The following is a 26,850-nucleotide window of genomic DNA, read 5'->3' on the forward strand; positions in this document are numbered from 1 at the left end:
AGCAGCACCCTAGGTTTTATAGGTGACATTTTCATCACTGTTCAAAGTTCAAAGTTTCTACTTTCAAACCTTTCTTTTCTCTCTCTCTCTCTCTTTTTTTTTTTTTAGATTTTATTTATTTATTTGAGAGAGTGAGAGAGCATGTGCATACAAGCAGGGGGGCAGTAGGCAGAGGGAGAGGGAGAAGCAGATGCCCCACTGAGCAGGGAGCCTGATGCAGGGCTTGGTCCTCAAACCCTGGGATCATGACCAGAGCCGAAGGCAGATGCCTAACGGACTGAGCTAACCAGGTGCCCTTACTTTCAAACATTTCTACTTCTTTTATCTATTTAGAAATGTATTTTTCAATTTTCAAATGTGAGTTTCTCCTAGTTCTTCTAATATTAGTAATTCCCAGTTTATATGCATTGTTTTGCATGGTGTTGTATTTTCAGATTTCTTGAAACCTGCTATCTGAGTACAGGTAAATTCAATGTGAAAGTTCCAAGTGTACTTTGAGGTAATGCTTATTCTACTTCTCTGGGTTTAGATCCCTATATTAATATGATAAGCCACATTGGTTAGTCATTTTTTCAAATATTTTCTAACTTTATTGATATGTTTAGTCTGCATTTTTTTCTGAGGTACTGAAAAGTGTGTTAAAAATCTCTCATGCCTGTACCGTGGGCATTAAGGGGACACAAAATCTTGTAACAATAGGAGACTCGAACTGGACACATAGTGAATCAGTCCTTTTCTCAGGAAGAACATTGTGGCAAGTCTCAATTAGCACATCATAACAGCCCTATTTTCTAGGAATTGCCGTTCTAATTCATTCTGCCCACTTTATATTGGGATCTTAAAACTGATGGGATTTGATGTGGGATTCAGGAGCGAATGGTCAAGAAAGAATTCTTAAGACATTTGTGGTGCAAAAAAGATGGTTTTATTAAAGCATGGGGATAGGATCCATGGGCAGAAAGAGCTGTACTAGGAATGTGAGGAGTGATTGATTATATAATTTTAAGTTGGGAGGGGTAGAGACAAAGGAGGTTTCCAAAGGGATTTTAATATGTTAAAGAAGACTTACTGTGGCAGGAATTCTCTGCCTTTAGTGACCACAATTCTTGGTCATGCCACTATGAAGAATGAAGAGGTAGACCAGAGGAAGAATGGTGGACAGTGAAGCAAAGTTTATTGAGCAAAGCTCCTGGAGAGAGAGGGGACCTGAGTTTCTAAGTTTGGGGGGCTTTATGAGCGCATCTGCAGAACCCTCTTAAGCCATCAAGGTGTGCTGGTTGTGCCAATTAGGACTTTGGTCATGTATCTGGGCACCTATAGGTTAATGTGTACGTGATGATGGTCTTTTTTTGGTTGACATCTGTGGTCTATGCTTTGTGGTTCATTGTTTTATTTTAGGGTATTTTGCAGAAGTCATTTCCGCAAAGTCTGCAAAAACAGAATGTCAGTACAGCCCTGTCTAAGCTACAAAACAGGATGCTAGTGCTGTTTTATTTTAACTGTCCCGACTATTTTCTTGTTGGGGATCTGGGCTCTGACCACATAACTGCAACTAACTCCTAACATTACAGGATCCTAGAAATCTGACTATTGTCAAGCTAAGGTTGAGTTTTGCCACTAGCAAAGCATTGCATTAAGACTGTTAGGAGTTCCTGGAGGTCTCAAGTGTTTGTCAGTGGGCTGTAAGTTATAAGGAAATTTAATTCCATCCACATTTCCTTTTGCCTTTGTTCTCCATATCAAAAACTACACCCTTTGTTTTAACAAGACTCCTTTGAAGCATTTGCCCTAATGAGAATATAGAAAGTGGGAAACTTTTTCAACCAACATTTTCCAGTTATTGATCAAGTGCCAGACATGGAAATGGGAGCTAAGATTACAATGGTAAAGATCAAGTGGTCCTTGGTGGCGAGGCATCGTCAGAAAGACAGAATCAATGGGTAATTGAAATTTCCAAAATCATGCTGCAGGTTCAATGAGAGTGCAAAGGAGAGCCACCCTACTCAGTTTTGTGGGTTCAGGAAATCCAAGACTTCAAGGAGAATCCAGTCTGCAAAATAAAGGTGAAGATCAGTAAGAGAGGTTGTTTGAAGAAGTCCGAGTACTATACACAGGTATCTAGAAAAAAGGGGTAACCTGTGCAACTGGAAGTAGTTCATTATACCAATAGTATAGTGTGCAAATATTAGTCAGCTGAAAGGGAAGTCCCCAAAACACCAAAGATACACTGAAGTCCCACTCTCTAACACCTTAACCTGTAAATTGCAGCTGGAAAGTAAAAGATACCAGTTGGAATTTCAGAATCAAATCATACTTTATATCTTATTTTTCAAAGAATTGGAAGAAGTATAAGTCAACTCCATAATACAAACAGGATTAGAATATATGTGTTTGTTTTTTTTTTCCCGGTATCAGACCTCACCATCAGACCTCTCTTTTGAACTGACTGATGCTTTCCTAAGAATGCAAAATTCCCTGTTACCACCACATCATCACCATAACCATCACCCTTGTTTTTTCCTTTCTTATCCTTCTGAACAAGAATTGCATACTCCTTATAAAATTTCCAAACATATAAAGTTTTATACAAAAAAAAATAAGTATTCCTCTCACTCCTGATCTCAGAAACCTAGCTTCCCCTAGATGGAACCAACATTGCCAGCTCATCATGTTCTATCAGAGATCATCTAAGTGTATACATAAAGTATATGTAAGTGCCAACTTTTGGCAAAAATAGTGCAGTATTCCTATTGGTTTGTACCCTACTTTTCCCACATTACAGTATAGCTAGTAAATTGTTCTGTGTCATTATAAATAGTGCTCTGTTTCTCAATTTTCTGACTATATGATATTCCATTGTGTAAGGGTGCTAAAACTTATATTACCACTCCTATATGGATGGATGTGTAAGTAGGTCCAGTCTTGAAAGTTACAATCAGGGCTGCAGTGGACATCTTATAAATACATAATTTTTCTGACTGCGTGTATGAGAGAGAGGGTGTATGCATGCCTTAAAAACTGAATTTGTGGGGCCAAATGGACATTGGTTAAAACTTCAGAACGGTTAGACACAGTTTGCAATAGATATTAAACAATTTGGGCTCCCATGCAAGGACATGTTTTCTGAAACACTGGAAACACAATTTGATAGCATATGAGTGAGATACTACATTTCATAGTTCACTTATTTTGAGTTACTTGAACATCTTTTCTATAAGCTATCTACTCAGAGTTTGCCTATTTTTATTGACTTGTGGCTCTTAATGATATACAACTTATAAAATCAGTTCTTTCCTCTGATATAAATCAAGGCTGTCTTCAGAACATTTTGGCTTCTGAATTATCTTTAGGTTCTTTTTCACCACAACAAATTTATTTTTTATGTAGTTTTGTCAGTACTTTTATGTCTTCAGGTTTTATGACATTTAAAAATAAATTTGATGTTCCAAGACAATTTTATAAATTATTTGACATTTACTGATCTTATGCAGCTTTCCAATGTTCACTCTGAGGTCAAGCTGAAATTTACTTCGTGCAAAATTTACAATAGTTCTAATCATGGTTTCATTCTGCACTGCTGTCTGGTTATTTGAAAACAGGCATTGTATATACTTCATACTTTCCCACTAATTTGAAGTAATGCTTTTCACATGCACGTAAGTCCTATATGTGGTGGGGTTCTATTTTTGGACTACACAATGTGTTCTGCTGTTATGCCTTTATGCCCAGTTGACACACACTGTGCTAATTACCACAGTTCTATAAATTTTATCGTACCTCTTCTGAATTGCCTTGACTTTTTAAAATTTTTTTTATTTTTTATAAACATATAATATATTTTTATCCCCAGGGGTACAGGTCTGTGAATCGCCAGGTTTACACACTTCACAGCACTCACCAAAGCACATACCCTCCCCAATGTCCATAACCCCACCCCCCTTCTCCCAACCCCCCTCCCCCCAGCAGCCCTCAGTTTGTTTTGTGAGATTAAGAGTCACTTATGGTTTGTCTCCCTCCCTATCCCATCTTGTTTCATGGATTCTTCTCCTACCCACTTAAGCCCCCATGTTGCATCACCACTTCCTCATATCAGGGAAATCATATGGTAGTTGTCTTTCTCCGCTTGACTTATTTCGCTAAGCATGATACTCTCTAGTTCCATCCATGTCGGCGCAAATTTGTCTTGACTTTTTAAATTATTTTTTGATCAGCTCCATTTATATTTTACAATTAGCCTTTCTGAAATTTTAATTCAGAACACACGCGATTTATAAGTCAACTGAGGGAGAACTGATCTGCCTATGGAACCAGCCTGTCCTACTCAAGAACACAGTATGGGTTGTCTTTCGTGTAGTGATTAATGTGCGACTTTCAGAAGCATTTTTTGATATAGTCTAATATGTTTCTTTTTCAGGATATTACAGATTTGACCTTCTCTTTGTCTTCAAATCTGTTATTTCCATGTCCATGGAATATGAATGAATCAACTATCCAACCACATTGACTATATCTTTTGTTTGCTAAGCATTGATGCCCTGTAGTAGGTATTTTGTATTTTTCTATTAAAATTTTGCTAAGAAACAGAAAAGGTACATATACGTATAAATAAGCCATATCAAAAAGCTGTTATGAAAACTTGTAAAAATTACCTGTAATTATCCACTAGAGAAAAACTTGGCAAGTCGTGAAGTCAACTCTTGTATCAGGTCACAAATTTTAGACCACCATGAGTGCTCTGACCTGTTTTCTTCCTTATCATTTGCTGTATTCTCTGAAGTGCAGTCATTTTTATCATTTTGCTTCTTTTCAGTCAGCACTTCAATTTGGGCCTAAAAAGCATGTGATTTAGTCATAAAAGGAAAGCACTCAAAAACTCCAAACTTTCAGGAATAATATCTTATATTAATAATTTACAAAATTATCTACATTTTCCTTTTTAATGTAGTCTCTCTTATTAGATAATTTACAACAGGGCTATCTCCTGGTTTAGGGCTGGGAAATGAGAAGAAGCATAGTAAAACCTTGTTTATAGTCATCCATCACTAGGGTTTTACAAGGTGCAAAACAGGCCTAAGGACAATTGTTGTGAGATCTTCTAGCTAAAATTAAACTGCTTAGGAGAGAGCCTTTGACCAGCATGTCACAAATGCTCACCCACATCTTAGAAATAATGGGACCTTCTAAGCTGGTTTAGAAATCTGATACAAACACTTCCAGATAAGAGAAGAGAGAATAATTCCCTCTGTGCTGTGTGCTGACTTGGGCAGGCCATCCTCCCCTGGAGACAGCTCTAGGTTAGGAGCTGTCGGTCCCCCCAAGTCTGTACTTAGCTGATAGCTTTAGGTCAGCAAGGATCTATCTTAGTGTCACTGGGTGAGTAGGGTGCCTGAAAACTGGCAGTAATCTTGGGAAAGTGAACCAATTGCTGCTTCTATTACACACACCCGGTTAGGACATCTATGCAATAAACCTGGGGATCCCATTTAATATTGCTCCATGAGCTCATCCAGGAATCCCCTAGAACAGCAGCATCTTCTGTAAATGCTTGGAGCTACCAAGTTCTTACTGGATTCTCTGGAAACTCAATGTGAACCCAGTTCAAGTGCCTGGACACAAGCCATGACAAGTTCAGGGCGTGTAGTGAATCAGATGCTATAAATGACAGTGGTGCTTCTCTCTCTGACTTCTCTGTGACTTTCACCACTCCCTTCTTGGGGCTTCCAGGCTTTGTTCTGCAGTCTCTGCTGGGTCCCAGGCCGGGCTTACCTCAAGCCTCTGAATCTTCTCATCCCGCTTTCTCAGAAGGTTTTCTGTCTCAATCATCATCTCTGCTTTCAGTTGGATTATGGATTTATTGAACATTATTTCTAGAAGCTTTATCTTTTGCTGCATCTCTTTACACCTTTCCTCAAGAAGCTGTTTTTCCCGCTCTGCTGTCTCTCTTTTGGCCCGCTCCTCTGCTCCAGGAAGATTTTCATTCCGAGAGGAAAGATGACAGAGGTTAAGCCTGAGAGCTACAGCCCCCTGTCCCATAACACCCCACTCTCTCAGACACCAAACTGTCTTTAAAGTGCAGAGGGCAATGTCTGAAATCGCCTGGTGACCACACCTGGAGGGCAGGTTGGAGAAGGTGGTGGGAAAGACCCTGACCGCCTGGCTGTTGAGCAACCACACCCTGCCTTGTTATTTTCAGATTTGAGGAGCGTGCATTCCACAGAAGGCGAGGAAACGCCTTCCTTCAGGAAGATCTTCCTGTTGGGCAGTGCTCCAAGGACACATGGGAGCCTCCCGCCCCATCATGAGCTAAGCTCTCCCCCTACCTGCTAAGGCTCTTTGTGTATCACGGAGAAGCTCATCTTTCTTCTTACAGATTTCCTCTAGTTCTATCTTCATCTGTAGCAATTCCTGGGGACCAAAAATGGCAAAGACATGTCAGGCAGGTCAAACCTGAACTTCCATTGAAATATTCTGAGAGAGTCAATTATCATATGGTTTCACTCATTTGTGGAGCATAACCAATAGCATGGAGGACAAGGGACGTTAGAGAGTAGTAGGGAATTTGGGTAAATTGGAAGGGGAGGTGAACCATGAGAGACTATGGACTCTGAAAAACAGTCTGAGGGGTTTGAAGTGGCGGGGGGGTGGGAGGTTGGGGGTACCAGGTGGTGGGTATTATAGAGGGCACAGCTTGCATGGAGCACTGGGTGTGGTGAAAAAATAATGAATACTGTTTTTCTGAAAATAAATAAATTGGGGAAAAAAAAAAAAAAAGAAATATTCTGAGAAAAAAACCAAGTAACATTCCTTATTTGCTTCTCCAACAAATAGAATGTTCTAAGATTCTGGTTATCTCACTAACCCCTCCAGCCTCCAGAAGAATGTGCAGTTTTATAAACACAATCTTGGGTGCTTTCCTTCTCCTCCAAACTCAGATACCTTATCTGAAGCAATGTCAGTACACACTCCTTGACTGAATGTTGGCAGTTTTCGGTATTCAGAATCCTGCTCTTTTTTTTTTTTTCTGTTTGTGGCTTCTCTAGTAACCTCCCACCCTGGATAGTGTGTACAAGTCTTTTGAAATTTATGTCACACTCCTCTTCCAGGAAGATTTCCTAGACTACTTAACCCATATAAAAGAAGACATTGTATATTTTCATTTGTTTACTTTTGTCAATAAATGCATGAATTTATGGTATGTAAATTACTGTTTTTTTTAACTTAAATTCAATTAGCCAACATCTAAGTACCTCATTAGTTTTTGATGTAGTGTTCAATGATTCATTACTTGCATATAACACTCATTGAATCACTGTTAAACTTGAGTTACTATCATCTCAGAGAGAAATACTCCATTAAGACCATTGGTAAGTTTCTGAACTCCCTGAGCCTTCCTTGTGACATGTTGAGTCTTCATTATATAATCTTGATGGTTCCTTGCAGCTGTAATGTCCTGTGACCTACAAGGCATGGTTAACAGTAATACAACAGGAAGCAAAATAAAAATAAAGAATGATATGGTAACAATCTTCTCAGAGAAACTTGGGTTGCTGAAAATGGGAGAGAGTACACAGAAAAAGCAGCAAGCTCAAAATAATGTAAGCATGTTCCAAGCACATAGGGAAGCTGCCAATATTCATTCAAGGAGGCCATCTGTGTGTCTATACTGACTTTACTTTGGACGTGTCTGAGTTTGGAGGAGAAGCAGATAAAATAGAGTAATAGTGTCCTTTATAACTCTCTCACTCAGAAGAATCAGAATCCTTCCACCATGAAGGCTAGCTAATTTATGGCCAGTCAGTTAGCTTCTAGGTAGAGGGGGTAACATGGAGAATCAAGTATTAAGACCAAGTACCAGGTACTGGTTCTGTAGCTCGTTATCCTGGGAGGGCTGCAGTGTGGGGGCTGCCTCCCCATCCAGGTGCGGGAGTGCCAGGACCATTTCTGTGGGAATCACTGAGTTCTCACACTAGGACAGGGGTATCCCACGTCGTCCAGACAAGAAACTGCTCCACTGTGGAAGGCATCCGTAAAGGTCACCGTCAGAATCCCCAGCCCTGTATGAGGCAAGAAATTGAGGGGACCAGTGAGATCCAAAATCAGAAACTATAATTCTAAAATGATTTTTTAAAGACCCTAATCAGTTTGAAACTTTTCATCAGTCACTCTCATCCTACTAAATCAGTTTTCTTTCCAATCACTGCAGTTAAAAATGCTAAGTATCTGAGGGGTTTGAAGTGGCGGGGGGGTGGGAGGTTGGGGGTACCAGGTGGTGGGTATTATAGAGGGCACGGCTTGCATGGAGCACTGGGTGTGGTGAAAAAATAATGAATACTGTTTTTCTGAAAATAAATAAATTGGAAAAAAAAGGTAAAAAAAAAGCTAAGTATCTTCCTTCAGTTATCATGCTCTGGTATCTTTTGGATATCTTTGATATCTCTCCCAACGAAGCATATTAAGAACACAATTGAAAATCATACAACTCAATAACAACAACAGCAAAAACAATTGATTAGAAAATCAGTAGAGGAACTAAACAGACATTTTCCCAAAGAGGACACCAAATGACCAACAGTATATGCAAAGATATTTAACATCACTAATCATCAAGGAAATCTGGGATGTCTTAAAACCACAATGGGAGATCACCTCATACCTGTTCAAACGGCTATTATCAAGAAGAGAAGAGATAATTATTAGCAAGGATGTGGAGATAAGAGAACCCTTGTATATGGATAATAGGAATATACATCGTAAATTGGTCCAGCTACCATGGAAAACAGTATGGAGGCTGCATAAAATCAAAAATAGGAACTAACATATAATCCAGCAATCCCACTTGGGGGTATTTATCCAAAAGAATTGGAATCAGGATCTCAAGGAGATATCTGCACTCTTGTGTTATTGCCACATAACTGACAATAGGAAACAAACCAAGTGTCCATCAATAGATGAATGGATAAAGAAGTTGTGTACATATATACAATAGAATATTATTCAGGCATGAGAAATAAGGAAATGCTGCTTTTTGTGACAATATGTATGGACCTTGAGGGCATAATGTCAAGTGAGATAAGTCAAATACTATATGATATTACTTATATGTGGAATATAAAAAAGAAAACACTGGGGGCACCTGGGTGGCTCAGTTGGTTAAGCATCTGCCTTTGGCTTAGGTCATGATCCCAGGGTCCTGGGATTGAGTCCTACATCTGGCTCTTTGCTCAGCGGGGAGACTGCTCCTTCCTCTGCCTGCCATTCTCTCTCTCTCTCTCTCCCCCTCTCTCCAACAAATAAATAAATAAAGTCTTTTTAAAAAAATGAACTCCATAAAAACAGTAGAATGGTGGTTATGGGGGGCTAGGAGTTGGGGAATTTGAAGGTTAGTGGTTTATAAGGGTATAAACTTGCAACCAGTAAATAAATAAGGCTGGAGGTGCATGGCATAATGATTAAAGACAACAATACCACATTATAAACTTCAAAATTGTTAAGAGACTAGATATTATTAAACTAGATCTTATTGTCAACACATACACACAAATATGATAATTAAGTGACATGATAGAGATGTTAGCTAAGGCTAAGGTGGTAATCATATTGTCATATGTAAATGTACCAAAGCAACATGTTTTATACCCTAAAACTTACATGGTGTTCTATCAATAAAAATAAAAATAGATAAGAGGTGAATAGTTGAGGCAGGTAAATGAGATTATATTTATTCCTATTAAAATTCCACCTATTGGAGGCGTAGGTAGCTCAGCTGGTTAAGCATCTGACCCTTGGTTTTGGATCTGGTCATGATTACAGGGTTGTGGGATCAAGCCCTCATGTCAGGCTCTGCAGTGGGCATGGAGCCTGCTTAAGACTCTTTCCTTTCTTCTCCCTCTAACCCACCCCACTTGTGCATGTACCCTCTTTCTCTCAAAAAAAAAAAAATTAAAAAAAAATGTCCAACATACTTTAAGGAACCAAGTGTTTGAAATTTTGTTTTCTCTGGTATATATAAATATAAATATATATATATATAATTAATATATATTAATATATTATATATTTATATATGCTTTGAGAGGAGTGTTTATCATACAGGATGTTTCTTCAGATGCAGTGGAAACTTGCAAGCCCAGAAGAGTGAGTCTCACAGTAAAATAAGACCGCAAAGTCATTCTCTTGCCTCAGAGTTATTCAAAGGATGCATACATTAGCACTTCTGTACTTCTCTATAGCCCAGAATGCACTGGAATTCTCCAAATTCCTGATGAAGCTAGGGATGAAACCCTGGGTATCACCAGTCTGCAATGTTTTGCCCTCATTGATATTTACAAGAACCTGCAAAATAGGCTTATGATACCCACTTTGCAAATGAGCTCAGTGGGGCTCAGAAAGTCTAAGGAAGGTATTTTTCCAAAGCACATGTGAATAAATGGTAGATCCATGATCAGAAACCTGGAAGGTCTATTTTACTATTCTATGTTTCGCACTTAATTACCTGACAAGACAGTTTTCCTCAAAAACGTTGGTTACGCATGCTTGATGACAGTAACCTCTAGAGGATTTCTGTTGACTCTCCTATCCCCAAAACACCGTCTCTAGTGTATTATTATTCTGATCTACTGGGCTCCTCTTGTTTCTGCAGCATCAGGTTGTCATCCCACAAACCACTCAGCAGTTTCCAGACCTGGATCTCTTCTGTCACAGCTAGTGCTTGCCAGGGCCTGCAGCTCACTTCCAGTTTAGGGAAGATATCTTTCCATACTTTTATTCCTTGATCTTCAGTCCCATTTGTTGTAGCTATTCCCCCCGACCCCTCAACACATTGGTTGAACTTCTATTATGTGCTGCACGTTGTGCTTGTGTGCTTGGAGAAAAAGAAAAGCTGTGGCTCCTGTCCTCTGAGTGATACTAAGGTAAATGTATTGCTTAGGATTAGGTTCAGCTGTGATAATTAGAAAAAAAAATCTCCTAAACAATTTACATTGATTTCTCCCTCATGAATTTCGGGGTCAGTAATGTAGAGATGGTATGTGCTTTTTGTTTCATAAGGTTTGAGGCTTCAGAACCTTTTTGTCATATGCTCTGTCATCTATAAGGGGTGGCCCATGGTGTGACGATGAGCTGTCATATTTGTATTTTAAGCCAGGAATGGACAAGGGGAAGAAGATAGGCCTCTCCTTTCCTGACTCTCCATGTCGACATAAACCAAATTGCTTCTTAGATTCATCTGTATTCCCATACGCAACCATAGGAGAGGCTGGAATTAGCATCATTATTCTGGGAAACTATGTGCATGGCAAATTAGCAGGAGCCCCATTAGTACTGGAGAAAGGAATAATAGAGATTAAGGAGAGAGTTAATAGTGTTTCCTGGTAACCTTCTCAAACTAGGAAGACGGCAGACAAGACAAGGATGATACTCTACTGTTTCTCATCATTGTAATTATGACCACTAAATCTAAGCTTGAGGAGAAATGTGTCATATCTGTTCTGTTCTCTTCTTGGTCCCCATGTTGGGCACATAGTAGATTTGTGAAACTGAAATAATCCTGAGGAAAGAGATATAGGTGAGTGATGGGGGTTAATTGAATTACGTGTAGAGATGACTTAATTCAACTTACGAATACAGAAGAAGAAAAGCCTTGGGGAACCTTAAAAGGTGGGAGTCCTGGGAGAGCATGGGGTTTCCGAGGCAATGCAGACAGAGTGAGCATCCAGAAGCAGGGAGAGGTTAGCTACATTAAATACCCAGAGAATTCCCCACAAGTATTAGTAGGATGGCCAGGGATGTCCTTACTGAGCACAGACTTACTGGAGTGATGGAAATAGGGGAGAGGAAGGAGCAGCCATGGGGGAATGAAGTAGATCCAAAGAAGGAAGAAGAAGAATTTCTGGATCCCAAGATAGAGGTGTGAGTATTTAGTGGAGAAGAGTTATGGCCTCTGTTACTTTTTCCCCCCAATAATAATCAAAATAAGAATGTAAGTAGAAAAACTTCCATATCTGTTTAGAAAAAGAATGCAAATATCACAAAATATCACCACAGGTTAAATTTAAGTGAAAGGTATGTCAGATTTCTTAAGCTTCGTCTGTAATTCAGATTTGTTTTTAATACGTAGACTTTTTGAATACGTAGATTTTAGAGCAAGAATATGTAAACAACATTAAGTAGAAATCTCAAATATAAGGTTTTTTTTTTTTTTAAGATTTATTTATTTATTTGACAGACAGAGATCACAAGCAGGCAGAGAGGCAGGCAGAGGGAGAAGGAGGGGAAGCAGGCTCTCTGCTGAGCAGAGCCCTGATGCGGGGCTCGATCCCAGGACCCTGGGATCATGACCTGAGCCGAAGACAGAGGCTTTAACCCACTGAGCCACCCAGGCGCCCCACAAATATAAGGTTTTATATCTTCTATATTTAGATCTATCAATTGCGTTCCTCTTCTCAGTTTCCATTTTTATCTCAAAAATTAAAGTGTTTTTTTTTTTAAAGATTTTATTTATTTATTTGACAGAGATCACAAATAGGCAGAAACGCAGGCAGAGAGAGAGGAGGAAGCAGCCTCCCTGCCAAGCAGAGAGCCAGATGCGGGGCTTGATCCCAGGACCCTGGGATCATGACCTGAGCCGAAGGCAGAGGCTTTAACCCACTGAGCCATCCAGGCGCCCCAGAAATTAAAGTTTTAAGCCCAAACCTAAAGTGCCTCTAAAAGAATGTTTAGAAATGAACATACCTGCATCTTAGCACTGCTGGTCTGTTCACGAATGAGTTTTCAGCTGTCTCAGAACTCACCCTTTTTCTGTTTCCTCCTCCCGCAGAAGCAGAGAACAGACTGAGAAAGTTGAGAAAGGAAAAGGAAGATGAAATGGAACCTGAAAGTAAAACTACTTTAACTCTTGGTTACATATTGAGAGAAGGCATGCCAGAACCGAGTCACCAGAGCTTGAGGAAGTAGAGGAGGGAGGGAACTCAGAGAATATTAGTCCGAGGGAACTCAGAGAATATTAGTCACTCTGTACTTAGGCCTTACTAAAAGTCACCCTAACCAGCTTTCTTTGTTTTGTCCCCAACTTATCTGTCCACAAATGGACTATTACCAGAGGCCAAGGGCATAAGTGAGTCTAGCTCCAGGATTCCTGAGCAGACCAGGTTCGGCCAGTTGCCATTGACAAAACCCAAAAGCAGAGAGACCAGTGATGGTGCAACAAGAAAGAGATTTATTCCAGGGAAGCCAAGCGGAGGTAGAGGACTAGTGTCCGAAGACTGTCTTCAAAGTCTAGAAAACTTCCAGGTTTGTATAAGGAAAGAGTGGGACAGAGGTCAGTGGGTACATGCAGGTGGGCAGTCAAGGTCAGGTCATTGTCTTGGGGCCAATCACGCAGGGTCTTACTGGTCTTAAGGGAACTTAATCAGTTAGAAAGTACAGACTGGTGTCCAAATATAGGTAGTTTTGGTAATTCCCCAAACTGGGTCCTCTTTCAGGACTACGATGTAAGTAAGGTATGCATTCTGTTGTACTTTTATGTCTTCGAATTCATGGAGCTTCTTGAATGAGTCGATTAATATTTTTCACAAATCATGCATGTTTCTGGTTATTTTTTCATATGTTTTATGTCATACTTCCTGCCTTGAGTCAATAGATACACATCCTTTGTCGACACCTGGTTTCAGAAGGCATTATTCCTGCATACGCAAGGCCTCATTCACATTCAGCTAGGTGAATGTAGGAAAGAGTGAAGCAAGGAGAGTAAATAAACAGATCTGAGGACGTGTTATGGAGCCACTCTGAGTCTCTGGGGCTCAGTCCTGCCAGGGTACTGTGAGTGGAATTCAAGGAGTATTAGAGAATGCCTCATTGCATAATGTGTCTGATGAAGGGAGAGCCATCAGTATAATAGAGGTTGGTGATAAGGGACTTAAGCCACCTGCTTATGTAACTTTGTTTTGTCCTATAGCCACCCAAATAAACTTGAGATTTGGATGGTCTAACCATGTGTAGCTCATTATGAAAAGTTCTACTCTTGGGGCGCCTGGATGACTCAGTGGGTTAAAGCCTCTGCCTTCAGCTCAGGTCATGATCTCAGGGTCCTGGGATCAAGCCCCACATCGGGCTCTCTGCTCAGCGGGGAGCCTGCTTTCTCCTCTCTCTCTGCCTGCCTCTCTGTCTGTCAAATAAATAAATAAAATCTTTTTTTTTAAAAAAAAGAAAAGTTCTACTCTTGTAGTGACTTGATATATTGAAGTCAGGAGCTCAGTCTCAACAACAACCTCAAAGTAGCTTTCCAAATAGCGAGTAACCTTCTGACGCATAAGGTTTGACCTTGTCCTGAGATAATAATAGCTCTGCTGAGACTGTTAGGATTGCAAGATACCTCTCCTTCCTCATGCTCCCTTTGTCACCACCATGTCTCCCCTGGCCACATCAAGGTAACCGCTGTCCTGCTTTGACCCTTGATACAGCTGGATCCCTAAAGTGTGTATTCTGTAATATCTGATGTATTGTATTCAATACTATGCATGTGAGATTTGTCCATATTTCTGTGTATAGCTATAGATTGTTTATTTTCTATGATGTATAGTAGTCAATAGTATACTATTGAATATAGTATACATATTGAATATAGTATACAATAGTATACTATAGAACTTGTTTATCCAATCATTTATTGACAGACTATTTGACAGTTTCTCATTTCTTGGCTGTTATGAAAAGGGCTGCTATAAACATTCTTGCATTCATCTTCTAGATCACATATCTGCACAATCTCCTTGTGTCTATACCTACGAGTGGATTGTTGAAGTGCATGTGTTCTGCTCACAGATTTGACAGAGTCCAACAGTCTCATAGTTGTACAAATTTATGTTTGCACCAACACTGTAGAGCATTCCAGGTGCTGTTCAAGCTCATCAGACCTCAGTAAGGTCTGCCTCTGCTTCATCTGGTAGATGAGTAGTAGTGGTTTGCATTGCGGTTTTAATAACTCATGAAATGAGGTGTCTTTTCTTATGTTTTTAACTTTTGGGATAGTCACTTTTGTTATTTTTTGTATCAAAAAACATAGCCTTTTAAAAATATTATGCATGTTTTCAATTGTTTGTGTTTCTATTTGATCTTTGAGTCACACTCAAAGTGTGTGTGTTGTATTCTTGAATAGCTGCTTAGAGTAGATATAAGATTTGTATTTCACAACTGAAACACTTTAGGCAGTTTAGAATTCTTTGGTTTTTTCTGGGACTGTTTTCTAGGTTTGGTAGCATAATTATCTCTGGCTCATCATCCAGGGAATATCTGTTTCAATCTCATGCAAGGAACTTGTGTGCAAGACACTCTTTTGACACATGAGACAAAATAACAAACATGAATCTTTCTGAGATTATGAAAGGACCTTCCTTCCTCTTCCTGAGACCACACTTTCAGAGCTCTCCTTCACAAACTAGGTTGTGATGGACTTATTTACTCTAGTAAGGACACCTATTATGCCAGAATCTCATTTATCACTCAAACATATCTCAAGGCGCATGCTCTCCCAAAAGGGAAGAAGATCAGAGGCTGATTCTCACTGCATTAATGTAATACTTGTAATATTTGAGTGGTTTTCCAGGGCTGAGAATGTGCTCAATCACTTTCTGTTTCCTTACAGCACAATTTTTGCAGTTATTGTGGAGGTGATCTTTTACCTTTGGAGTGTAACACATCAGAGAAAGAGCTGGATATAGCTTCTCTTATAATTCCCACTCCCAAATGCAGGACTATCCCAAAAGCAGGTATAAGTGTAATGGGCTTTACTGAATAGGGGTAGGGGATGTAATTTTTTTACGATTTTGTCTTAATTCCACCTAGTTAACATACAGTATTATATTCGTCTCAGGTATATAATGTAGTGATTCAACACTTCTGTACATCACCAGTGCTCATCATGATAAGTATACTCCTTAATCCCCCTCACTTACTTAATCCAGCCTCCCACCTGCCTCCCTGCTAGTAACCATCCTTTTGTTCTCTCTAGTCAAAAGTCTGTTTCTTGGTTTGTCTCTCCCTTTTTTCCCTTTATTTGTTTTGTTTCCTAAATTCCACATATGAGCAAAATCATATGATATTTGTCTTTCCCTGACTGACTTATTTTGTTTAGCGTAACATTCTCTAGTTCCATCCACGTCATGGCAAATGGCAAGATTTCATTCTTTTTTATTGCTGAATAACATTCCATTGTGTATATGTATACCACATCTTTTTTATCCATTCATCAATCAATGGAAACTTGGGCTCCTTCTATATGTTGGCTATTGTAAATAATGCTGCAATAATCATAGGGGTGCATGTATCCCTTTGGATTAGTGGTTTTGTATTTTGGGGGTAAATATCAGTAGCTTGAGTGCTAGATCATAAGGTAGTTCTATTTTTAATTTTTTGAGGAATCTTCATACTGTTTTCCTGAGTGACTATACCAATTTGCATTCCCATCAACAGTACAAGAAGGTTCATTTTTCTCCACATCCTGGCCAGCAACTGTTGTTTCTTGTGTGCTTTTAATTTTAGCCATTCTGATATCTCATTGTAGTATTTTTTACAAAGATTTATTTATTTATTTCTATTTATTTAAATTTTATTTTAGTTTTTCAGTGTTCCAAGATTCATTGTTTATGCACCACACCCAGTGCTCCATGCAGTACATGCCCTCCTTAATACCCACCACAAGACTCACCCAACCCCCCACCTCCCTCCCAGCCAAAACCCTCAGTTTGTTTCTCAGAGTCCACAGTCTCTCATGCTTCGTGCCCCCCCTCCAGTTTTTCCCAACTCATTTCTCCTCTCCATCTCCCAATGTCCTCTTTGTTATTCCTTATGCTCCACAAGTAAGTGAAACCATATGACAATTGACTCTCTCTGCTTGACTTATTTCACTCAGCATAATCTCCTCCAGATCTGTCCATGTTGACACAAAAGTTGGGTATTCATCCTTTCTGATAGAGGCGTAATATTCCATTGTACATATGGACCATATCTTTTTTATCCATTCGTTTATTGAAGGGCATCTTGGCTCTTTCCACAGTTTGTTTTATTTATTTATTTATTTATTTATTTATTTGAGAGAGAGAGAGAGAGAGAGAGAGAGAGCACGAGCAGGGGGAGGGGCAAAGGGAGAGGGAGCAAGAGAATCCTCAAGCAGACTCCCCTGCGAGTGCAGTGACTAGTGGGGGCTCCATCCCAAGACTCCAAGATCGTGACCTGAGCCAAAATCAAGAGTTGGAGGCTTAACCATCTGAGCCACCCAGGCTCCCCTCTCATTGTAGTTTTGATTTTTATTTTCCTGATGGTCAGTGATGATGAACATCTTTTCATGTGTCTGTTGTCCATCGGAATGTCTTCTTTGGAGAAATGTTCTGTTCACGTCTTTTTAAATTGGATTAGTTTTTTTTGGATGTTGAGTTTTATAAGTTCTTTATATATTTTGGGAAAATGGTGTTAGCAAAATTTGCATTGGGTGTCTAGTCCAGTGTTGGATTCTCAGAAGCACAGCCTTGGCTGGGGACTGCCTTCCAGGGTCCCGGAAGGAGGTTGGGTGCAGCACACAAGCATGGCTGCCCACCCCCCAGCTGGAGGCTCAAGGTGTTGGTGCAGCCCTGCCTCTGGCAAATGGCTGTGTTTATTTTGGAAGACAGGGGAGGAAAATGGCATCTGCAGGCTTTCTCATTTTCTGAGCAGTCCCCCAACACGTTCTAAAATTGGAACAGATCTGTTTCCCGTTTGCGTTAGGGTTGTGTAAATTGCTGATCTTAGGTTGCCTCCCTGCACAAGCCACTGTATTTTTTTAGGGCCGCAGCAACCTGGTTATTAGTCCCCCCTCCAGACTCCTCCCAAACTGAGTTAGCTGACCTTAAAAACTCCAGGCTCCAGGGCCACTGGTTTTACAAACTCACGGAATTTAGCCCCTCTAGTTTTTAAAGCAATAAATTATGGGGATTAGTTTTCCCTTTGTGATCTCCCAGGTACAAGGGCTCATTTCTCTCCCCTCTCATTGCACACAGCTCCCTCCGTCCTGAAGGGAGCCTCTCTCTGCCTTCCTGACCTTCTTAACCTTTCAGACTCAGCTTCTTCTCTGTACTGTGTTGTAGAGTCTGTTCTGCCAGTCTTCGGATTGCTCTCTGGTTTCTTGACTCCATCAAGAAATCTTGGGTGGGGTTGATCTCAGTATTCTCCTGTTCCTGGGTCCCCCTGCAAGCTCCCCTAATTCAGGGATATTTTCGTAACCGTCTTTGCCTATCAGTTTTGGTGAGAATGACGTCTTCCAGTCCTCAGAAGCCCAAACCCTTTTGACCCTGTGGGTGCTCTCTCGCTCCTCTACCTTTTCTGTTTTCTTTTCTCTGGCCAGGATCTGATTTAGGAGAAAATAAAATGGTCTAGTAAGGCAAGTTAGCAGTCCCTTTTCATTATTTAGCTTTCTGTTGAGACTTGCAACCTGGTAGTTTCCTCCTTTGTTCCAGGAAGCACGTCAACATATTTTTATAAACATATGCATTTTCTTCTATGTCAAGAATAATAACCTGTTAGAAAAATAACCTTTGTTTTAGACAATATCATGTTATCTCAGTAGTTACTCTGCTGTGAGAGAGGAGGAGACTGTATGTAAACTATGAGTTTTATAAATGGGGCACCAACACCCTTGAGAAACCCTGGGGCACAAGTTCCACAGGTGGACAGAGGCTTGGAGCTGAAATGAGGGCTCTGGAGCTTTGGTGACACTTTGAAACAAGTAGTGGCTACACATGCCATCACGTTTTTCTAGTTCATGAAACACGGGGGTGGAGGGTGCAGTGGAAGGAGGTATCTCAAGAGGGTCTTTACCTTCTCTAGAGACAGAGGTGACAGGTGTCCCCTTAGGGACAGTGGTTTAGTTGTCCTTGAACACCCTGATGCAGTCTGCTAAGACCAATTAAGTCATGTCACTTTTCTGTACAAGATCTTAAAAGCTTCTGATTGCAATTAGAAGAAAGTTCAATCTCCATACAAGGCCTGTAAGATTCTATACAAGAGATTTAAAAATCATGTGCGTATTTTTCCCCAATGAAAAAGCAACCAATTTCCTGAAATTGAGCCTGTTATGAAAGTAGGTCTTCATTGTTTTCAGTTACAATCTGAATTAAAATAGCAGGAAGCACTGTTTGTTTCACGTAGACTTGAATGACCTCAGAGATTGTTATTCTGGCTTGAAATCTTTATGTGAGTTTATTTTAAAACATGTGACTATCTGGTTCAAAAGATAGAAGGGATTGCAACAGACAGGAAAGTCTGTGGAGCAGAGGTTGATAACAGGGGCAGTGTTTGGGTGCAGCTCCCAGTAACAGCAACAAGCAGATGCCTTCCATTGTGTCAGCTTTCTGTCTAACCCCTTGGGGATTTTATGTTGTTCTCACTGAAACAGAGACAAATAAGCATGCTATGTCTAGGTCTGAATATAGGCATATGTAGTAGAAGTATGTGGATGAGAAAAGAGAGGGTGGGAAAAGTTTAGCTTGTTTTGGGGGAAGAGACGGGAAAGGTACAAAACAAAGTTCTCTTAAATAAAAAAAGTACCAAGCTAACAAAAATAAAATTTCAAATGTTTGAATTTTGAGGAGAAAAAAAGATACTATCAATTACACTTCAATAATAAACATTAAAAAAAAATGACTTGTTAAATTCAGGAAGAGAAGGTAGAATGGTGATTCCCAGAGGTTTGGGGGAGGGGAAAATGTTGTTTTTTGAGGGGTATAGTTTCAGTATTTCAGAATAAAAAGTTCTGGAGATCTGTAACATAATACTGTGTATATAGTTAACACTACCGAACTGTATAGTTATAAATTAAAAAAAAAATACCCAAGAAACAATAATGACTCCAAGTATGTGCAGTTGGGAAGGAAAAAGTTTATTGTTTGTCAGCAGCAAGAATATGGGTAGCCCTTGGGGTTTTAAATCTTTGTACACACCGTCTGGTCATTTTAGGAAGCTAGCTAATCTATTGTCGGGGCTGCTGATGTACCAGGAATCATCACTTGGCCTCATCCAATTCATTCTCCATTCAGTCATCACAGTGGATTTTTTTTTATTATTGTGTTAATCACCGTCCAGCATATCACTAGTTTTTGATGCAAGATTCCACGATTTTTAAAAAAACTACCAATTAAGTCATGTCACTTCTCTGCACAAAATCTTAAAAGCTTCTATTTGCAGTTAGGAGAAAGTTAGTTTCCATACAAGGCCTGTAAGATCCTACACAATCTAGCTCCTGCCTGCTGTTCTCTGCAGTCATGCTTGCTGTCTCTCTGTCGCTACGTGGATTGTCATTCAGGTAAATACAGTCTCCTTTCCCCAGTAAGCAAACAGGCACAGTCCTCTGCCTGAAACTCACTTCTCTCATATCTTTCCTAGCTGCGCTCTTACAAATTCATCATACTTTTTCTTCCTCAGGGAAGGATCACTGAACTGATTAATCTAAATTGGGGTTCCTTCTACATTTACTCTTTGTACCCTGTACTACTTTTTTGCAATGCTCGTCAGATGTTCGAAGTCTCATTTGTTGGTATAACAGTTTGGTTAATGTTTTATTTCTAAATAAAAAACTCCATGAGCATAGGAACCTATGTTGTTTTGATAAGCTAAAATCCTTGATCCTTTCCACACTGTGTAGCAGTCAATATGTATTTATTGAATGATTAGATGTAATCATGTTTAGAAGTGCCTGCTTTGGTGTTAGTAAGGACTATGTTTGAGTTTGATTCCTAGCATCTTGGCTTTTTGATCTCATGAGACAAGCTATGGAAAATCCATCCCATAATGCTCATAAATGACTTGATGAATGTGAGCTTGTGTTACTCACCTATCTAGTGTTGACCTTCTTTTCATCCTTCTCATTGCCATCATCATCATCTTATCATGTTTTCTTTACAATGGATGGGTCATTAATCCAGAGATTGATTAATCTTATCTTTATGAGATAAATACCTTATACCAGAAGTGGTAAGTTTAGAGGCTTTACTTAGATTTGGTATATATTTCCAGTGAAATGAAAGTTTTGAATTTCATTCTGAGTTCAATTACTTAACATTATCCTGAGTAAGAAAATGAAAAGGATTACAAGAACCTTTGACATTTGACAATATTTTAAGGTTATTAAATATTAAGATATTTAAATATTAAAATGCTTCACATCAAAATGTTAAAAAAATTGATAAAATTTGGTAAAAATTCTTACCCATTGATAAATTAATGGGTAAGGTTATTAAATATTAAATTTGAAGGCTATTAAATATTAAAATATTTAAATATTAAAATGTTTCACATAAAATGTTTAAAAAATTGATAAATTTTGGTAAAAGTTTGTACCCATTGATAAATCAACAAAAAACAGAGACTGGGAGGATTTATGTTATGAGTTGGTAAGTTGGCTCGTGTTACTGTTGTCTTCTCCATAGAGAGTTAATTTAAACACATTTTGAAGCAAAGAAGACCTCTTTCTTTTGTCAGGTGGCCCCTCCTTCCATGCTTTCACCCAGCCCTTATGGCTGCTTAGACCCTGGAATACCTATTAGGAGAGTAGAATGTGATTCAATGGAGATAGTCTTATTTATTCCAGTTCAGTAGTACCCAACTGTGGTGATTTTGCACCAGTGGTGATTTTTCAAAATGTCTGGAGCCATGTTTGCACTTGATCTTAGCTAAAAGGCCAAGAAGCTATTGGAGCCATATTTGATTGTCACAGCTGGATTGGTTAGTAGAACAGGTACTACTGGCCTCAGGGGATTAGAGGACAGTGTTGTTGCTAAACTTCTTATAATCAAGTGCAGCTCCTACAATAATCCAGCCCCAAATCAAGAGTGCTAAGGCTGAGAAACATTTTGTAGTGCAATGAAAGAATAAACTCCTGCTGGCCAGGAAAGAATTACTGGTCACAGGGTCACCTGGGTGGCTCTGTCAGTTAAGCATCTGACCCTTGATTTTGGCTCAGGTCATGATTTTAGGGCTATGAGATCAAGCCCTGAGTCAGACTCCATGCTGGCTGTGGGGCCTGCTTGAGATTCTCTCTTTCCCTCTGCCCCTCTGCCCTGCTCATGCTCTCTCTCCTCAAAATAAATAAATAAATAAATAAATAAAATAAAAATAAAAAAGAATAACTGTAACAATTGGATTGTTGAGTAAGGAAATTATTCAGAAAAGAGTACATGAAGTTATTTTATATAAAATTCAGAAACAGATTAAATTTTTTGCTTGGTGATAGGCGTCTAAATAGTGTTTAACACTGACTAACCATAATGAATGAGGTTAACGTAGACTGCATTCCCATATGCATTTGATTCTATTTTCGAGTGTATTCTGTTGCTTTATTTCCAAATGTGGACCCCAGAGGCATACTCAGAATTCTAGATATTGTTAGATGTAAGTCTGTTAACTTGGATCTAAAAGTAAGGAGATTGGCTAATAAAAGTTGAACTGTTAACCTCATCCTTTCATGAATAAGATTTTATATCAACAATTTATATAATTGTATTTTGCTTTTAGAAGTACTTTCTCTCATTAGATCATAAGAGGATACTTGCAAGAGGATGCTTGATTTAGTCTAGAAAACAGGAAGGATATCACACCTTTTCTGATATTTACCCAATATGAATGTAATACTTGGGTGTTATGTAAGGTTAGAGTACATTTCTGTGAGGTTCTCTAGCCACAGTTATTCTGATGGGAGAGAGTTCAAGGTCTGAATGACATTAATTTTCACCCATATGTTAAAAGAAAAAATGGGAACTTCTAAACTGATATATAAATCTGATAGAAACACTTCCAGGTAGGAAAATAAGAGAATTCTCCCTATGCTGTGTGCTGATTCAGGCAGATTCTCCTCACTTGGAAATAACTGCAGCATTCCTATGTCTGTGCTTATCTACTAGCTTTAGACCAGAATGTGTCTATGTCAGCCCTTGATGGTTGTAAGATTCCTGCTAACTGGCAATGACCTTGGTAAAGCAACCCATTTTCTGCTTACATTAGATATGATTGATTAGAATTTCTACTTGAGAGGCACCAGAATGGCTCAGTTGGCTAAGCATTCAACTCTTGATTTCAGCTCAGGTCATAATCTCAGGGTCATGGGATAGAGCCCAGTGTGGGGCTCTGTGCTCAGCACAGTCTGCTTGAAGTTCTCTTTCTCTTACCTGCCCCTCTCTGTTTACATGCTCTCTCTCTAAAATAAATAAATAAAATCTTTTTAAAAAAGAATTTGTACTTAATACCCTGGAAGCCCCATTTAATATTGGCTCTGTTAAAATCTTCTAATACAGCAGCATATACCAAAGGGATGTTATTTAAAACAGGTAGTCTTTGATGTTTTCACATTCTTGCATATTCTAATTTTCTGTCTGGGACTCTTTTCCACAAGTAAGAGCTCAACTTGAGTTATAGGTGCAAATACGACAAAATTTACTTTATACTCCTTTTTCCAAGAGGCACAGGACCCTTCTCTCATATGCTCAGCCAACTATGAGGGGCCAGCCAAGTTTATCTGTTGCATTAGATGAAGAATAAACTATGGTAATCACAATGAACAAATTGGTCTGTTAGGTAATGTATTTAAATGCATTCTTTAAACTTTAAATTACAAAAACACATAGGACACAGATTTTTTGTTAGAATGGAACAATGATATGTTGAAAACACTGTTATATTCAATTTCTCTATGTTATATTCTCCAGGCTTTGGAAAATAATGTTAAATAAAAGTAAAATATGAGCTTCATCTTCAAGTGGCAGCCATGGCGGGTCAAGAGGATCTGGTGCAGAGGAAGATTCACTAGGACTGGGCGAACCAAGAATACACTGAGGTCATCACCAGCAGCATCAAGAAAATTGCAGACTTTCTCAGCTCATTCGATATGTCTTGTTGTTCAAGACTTGCAACACTAAATGAGAAATTGACAGCCCTGGAATGGAGAATAGAGTACATTGAAGTGCTGGTGACAAAAGGTGAGACCCTCACCTAGAGCTACGCCATGCTGCTGCTGGGAAGTTGCTTCATGGAACACAGGCTGATGTGGGAAAGGCCCCAGCAGCCTCAGCTCCTTCTTTTTTCCTTAAAGAGCAACAGGGCTTATTCTTGTCTTTTTTTTTTCTTTTCCTCCCAAAAGCGTGGACTTTGGCTTTTGCTATGTACATTGGAGTTGATGTGGCATGTGGGAAGTCATCCAGGGAAGCTCTTGGAACCAACATTAGGCGTTTTATCTTTTAAGTAGCATTTTGTAGAACTATCTGTCAGTGTATGAGGTGCTCAGAGCCAGATGCCTGGGACTCTTTGTCAAGGTCCTCCCCACCTCTCTTTCTCTCAGATTTTCCTTACAGCTCTCATTGCCTCTGCATTGATTCTAGAAGCAGTCTTTGTCTCCTTTTCACCTGTGGTGGGGGTTGGGAGGCAGTCCTGGCTGAGACCCTTAAGCCCTGCCAAGGTGGCCACCAGAGAATGTTGTTGCTAACCCACCAGTTTCTTGTCCTTTGGGGGAGGTAAATGTCAGGCCCCCACTTGGCTTGAAGGGACATTTTCAGAATTTTCTTTCTGTCATTTGGGGTATCTTTGCCTCTCATATTTCCCTAATAAACTCCTCAACTTAAAAAAAAAAAAAGGAAAATATGAGCCACAAATATCCAAATAATAATCACTGGATTTATGTAGTCTCCCCTGAAGAGTGAGAATTAAAGGGAGCTGTGGGAAGATGTGAATTTTAATGCATTTTTGAAATTAAAAACCTTGCCTGTGGTGTCAAAGTTCTGAATGGACCATGGGACATTAACTCCCAATAAAAAAAAGTAGGGAAGTTCAAGCCTCTTCGGAAGTAGTTTTCAAAATTTTATGTATAAGAGAATCACCTGAGGTGATTTTTAAAGACCAACCCAGATTATGTCAGGCACCCTGCTCAGTGGGGAACCTGCTTCTCCCTCTCCCTCTGTCACTCCCTCTGCTTGTACTCTCTCATGCACACTCTCTCTCTTCAAATAAATAAATAAAATCTTTTTAAAAAATATTAAAAAGCAACCTAGACTCTTATGGCCCAGAATTTATACATGTAAGTACCACTGGTGAGTCGGATGTTTCTATAGGAAAAATGACCATGATCAAAACTCATTTTTGACTGAGGTGTTATTTTTAACTGATAGAAGTCAATTATGTAAGGATTCAGTTCATTTCTACATAGAGACCTGCGGAGGATTCACCTCAAGGCTCATTAAGTATAAGTAATAGAGTCTACAGGAGACCCATTTTGAACTGAAAGATGTTTCCAGATTGAAGTTGAGGGGATAGAGAACCATTGTTCATGTTAGTAGACCTCAAAAGAAAGCTGGGGTAGCAATCCTCATATCAGACAAATTAGATTTTAAACCAAAGACTGTGGTAAGAAATGTAGAGGGACACTATGTAATACTCGGTGGGTCTATCCACTTCTTACCAAGAAGATCTAACAATTGTAAATATCTATGCCCCCAATGTGGGAGGAGCCAATTATATAAACCAATTAATATCCAAAGTAAAGAAACCATTGATAATAATACATTAATAGTAGGGGACTTCCAACACCCCCATTCACAGCAGTAGACAGATTATCTAAGCAAAAGATCAATTAAGAAACAAAACTTTGAATGACACACTAGACCAGATGGACTTCATAGATATATATAGAACGTTCCATCCTAAAACAACAGAATACTCATTCTTCTTGAGTGCCGATGAAACTTTCCCAAAATAGATCACATACTGGGTCCCAAATTAGGTCTCAATTGATACCAAAAGATTGAGATTCCCTGCATATTTTCAGGCCACAATAAGAAGAAATACAGAAGGAACTCAAACACTTGGAGATTAAAGAATATCCTGATAAACAGTGAATGGGTCAACTAGGAAATTAAAGAAGAACTTAAACAATTCATGCGAACTAGTGAAAATGAAAACATGTCAATTCAAAACTTATGAATACTGCAAAGGCAGTTGTAAGAGGAAGTACATAGCAGTCCAAGCTAATCTCAAGAAATTGGAAAAATCCCCAATACACAAGCTGATCTTACACCTAAAGGAACAGGAGAAAGAACATAAAATAAAGCCTAAGCCAAGCAGGACAAGAGAAATAATAAAATTAGAGCAGAAATCAATAAAATAGAAACCAGAAGAACAGTAGAGTAGATCAAGGAAAATAGAAGCTGATTCTTTGAAAGGATTAATAAGATTGACAGATCTCTGGCCAGACTTATCAAAAAGAAAAGAGAAAGGATGCAAATTAATAAAATCATGAATGAAAGGGGTGAGATCAAAACCAATACCAAGGAAATACAGGTAATTGTTAGAACTATATGCCAGCAAATTAGGCAATCTAGAAGAAATGGGTGCATTCCTGGAAACTTACAAAGTTCCAAGACTGAAACAGGAAGAGGTGGAACATCTGAACAAACCAATAACCAGCAAGGAAATTGAAGCAGAAATCAAAACCTCCCAAAAAACAAGAGTCCAGGGCCAGATGGCTTCCCAGAGGAATTCTACCAAACATTTAAAGAAGAAATAATACCTATTCTACTGAAGCTGTTTCAAAAAATAGAAATGGAAGGAAAACTTCCAAACTCCTTCTATGAGGCCAGCATTACCTTGATCCCAAAACCAAACAAAGACCCCAGCAAAAAGAATTACAGACCAATATCCCTGATGAAGGTGGACACAAAAATACTCACCAAGATACTAGCCAATAGGATCCAACAGTACATTAAAAGGATTATTCACCATGACCAGGTGGGATTTATTCCTGGAATGCAAGGGTGGTTCAACATTAGCAAATCAATCAATGTAATAGAGCAG

General features: G+C 39.2%; 1 protein-coding gene and 1 pseudogene across 1 annotated transcript; one reads left to right on the forward strand and one right to left on the reverse strand.

Annotated features, from left to right (window-relative positions):
• Positions 1–24,359, forward strand: part of LOC122900172 — a 74,331-nt pseudogene extending 49,972 nt beyond the window's left edge.
• On the reverse strand, positions 903–12,885 carry LOC122900170 (guanylate-binding protein 6-like). The gene is made up of 6 exons (XM_044238643.1): positions 12,730–12,885; positions 7,853–8,054; positions 6,321–6,405; positions 5,767–5,957; positions 4,650–4,829; positions 903–2,050 (listed from the first exon to the last, which is right to left on the reverse strand). Exons 2-5 carry the CDS (start codon positions 7,937–7,939, stop codon positions 4,656–4,658), a joined length of 537 nt encoding a protein of 178 aa, XP_044094578.1. The 5' UTR covers positions 7,940–8,054; positions 12,730–12,885; the 3' UTR covers positions 903–2,050; positions 4,650–4,655.
• Positions 24,360–26,850: the final 2,491 nt, after the last annotated feature.

This window comes from Neovison vison, chromosome 2, assembly GCF_020171115.1.
Source record: "Neovison vison isolate M4711 chromosome 2, ASM_NN_V1, whole genome shotgun sequence".
NCBI classification, from domain to species: domain Eukaryota; kingdom Metazoa; phylum Chordata; class Mammalia; order Carnivora; family Mustelidae; genus Neogale; species Neogale vison.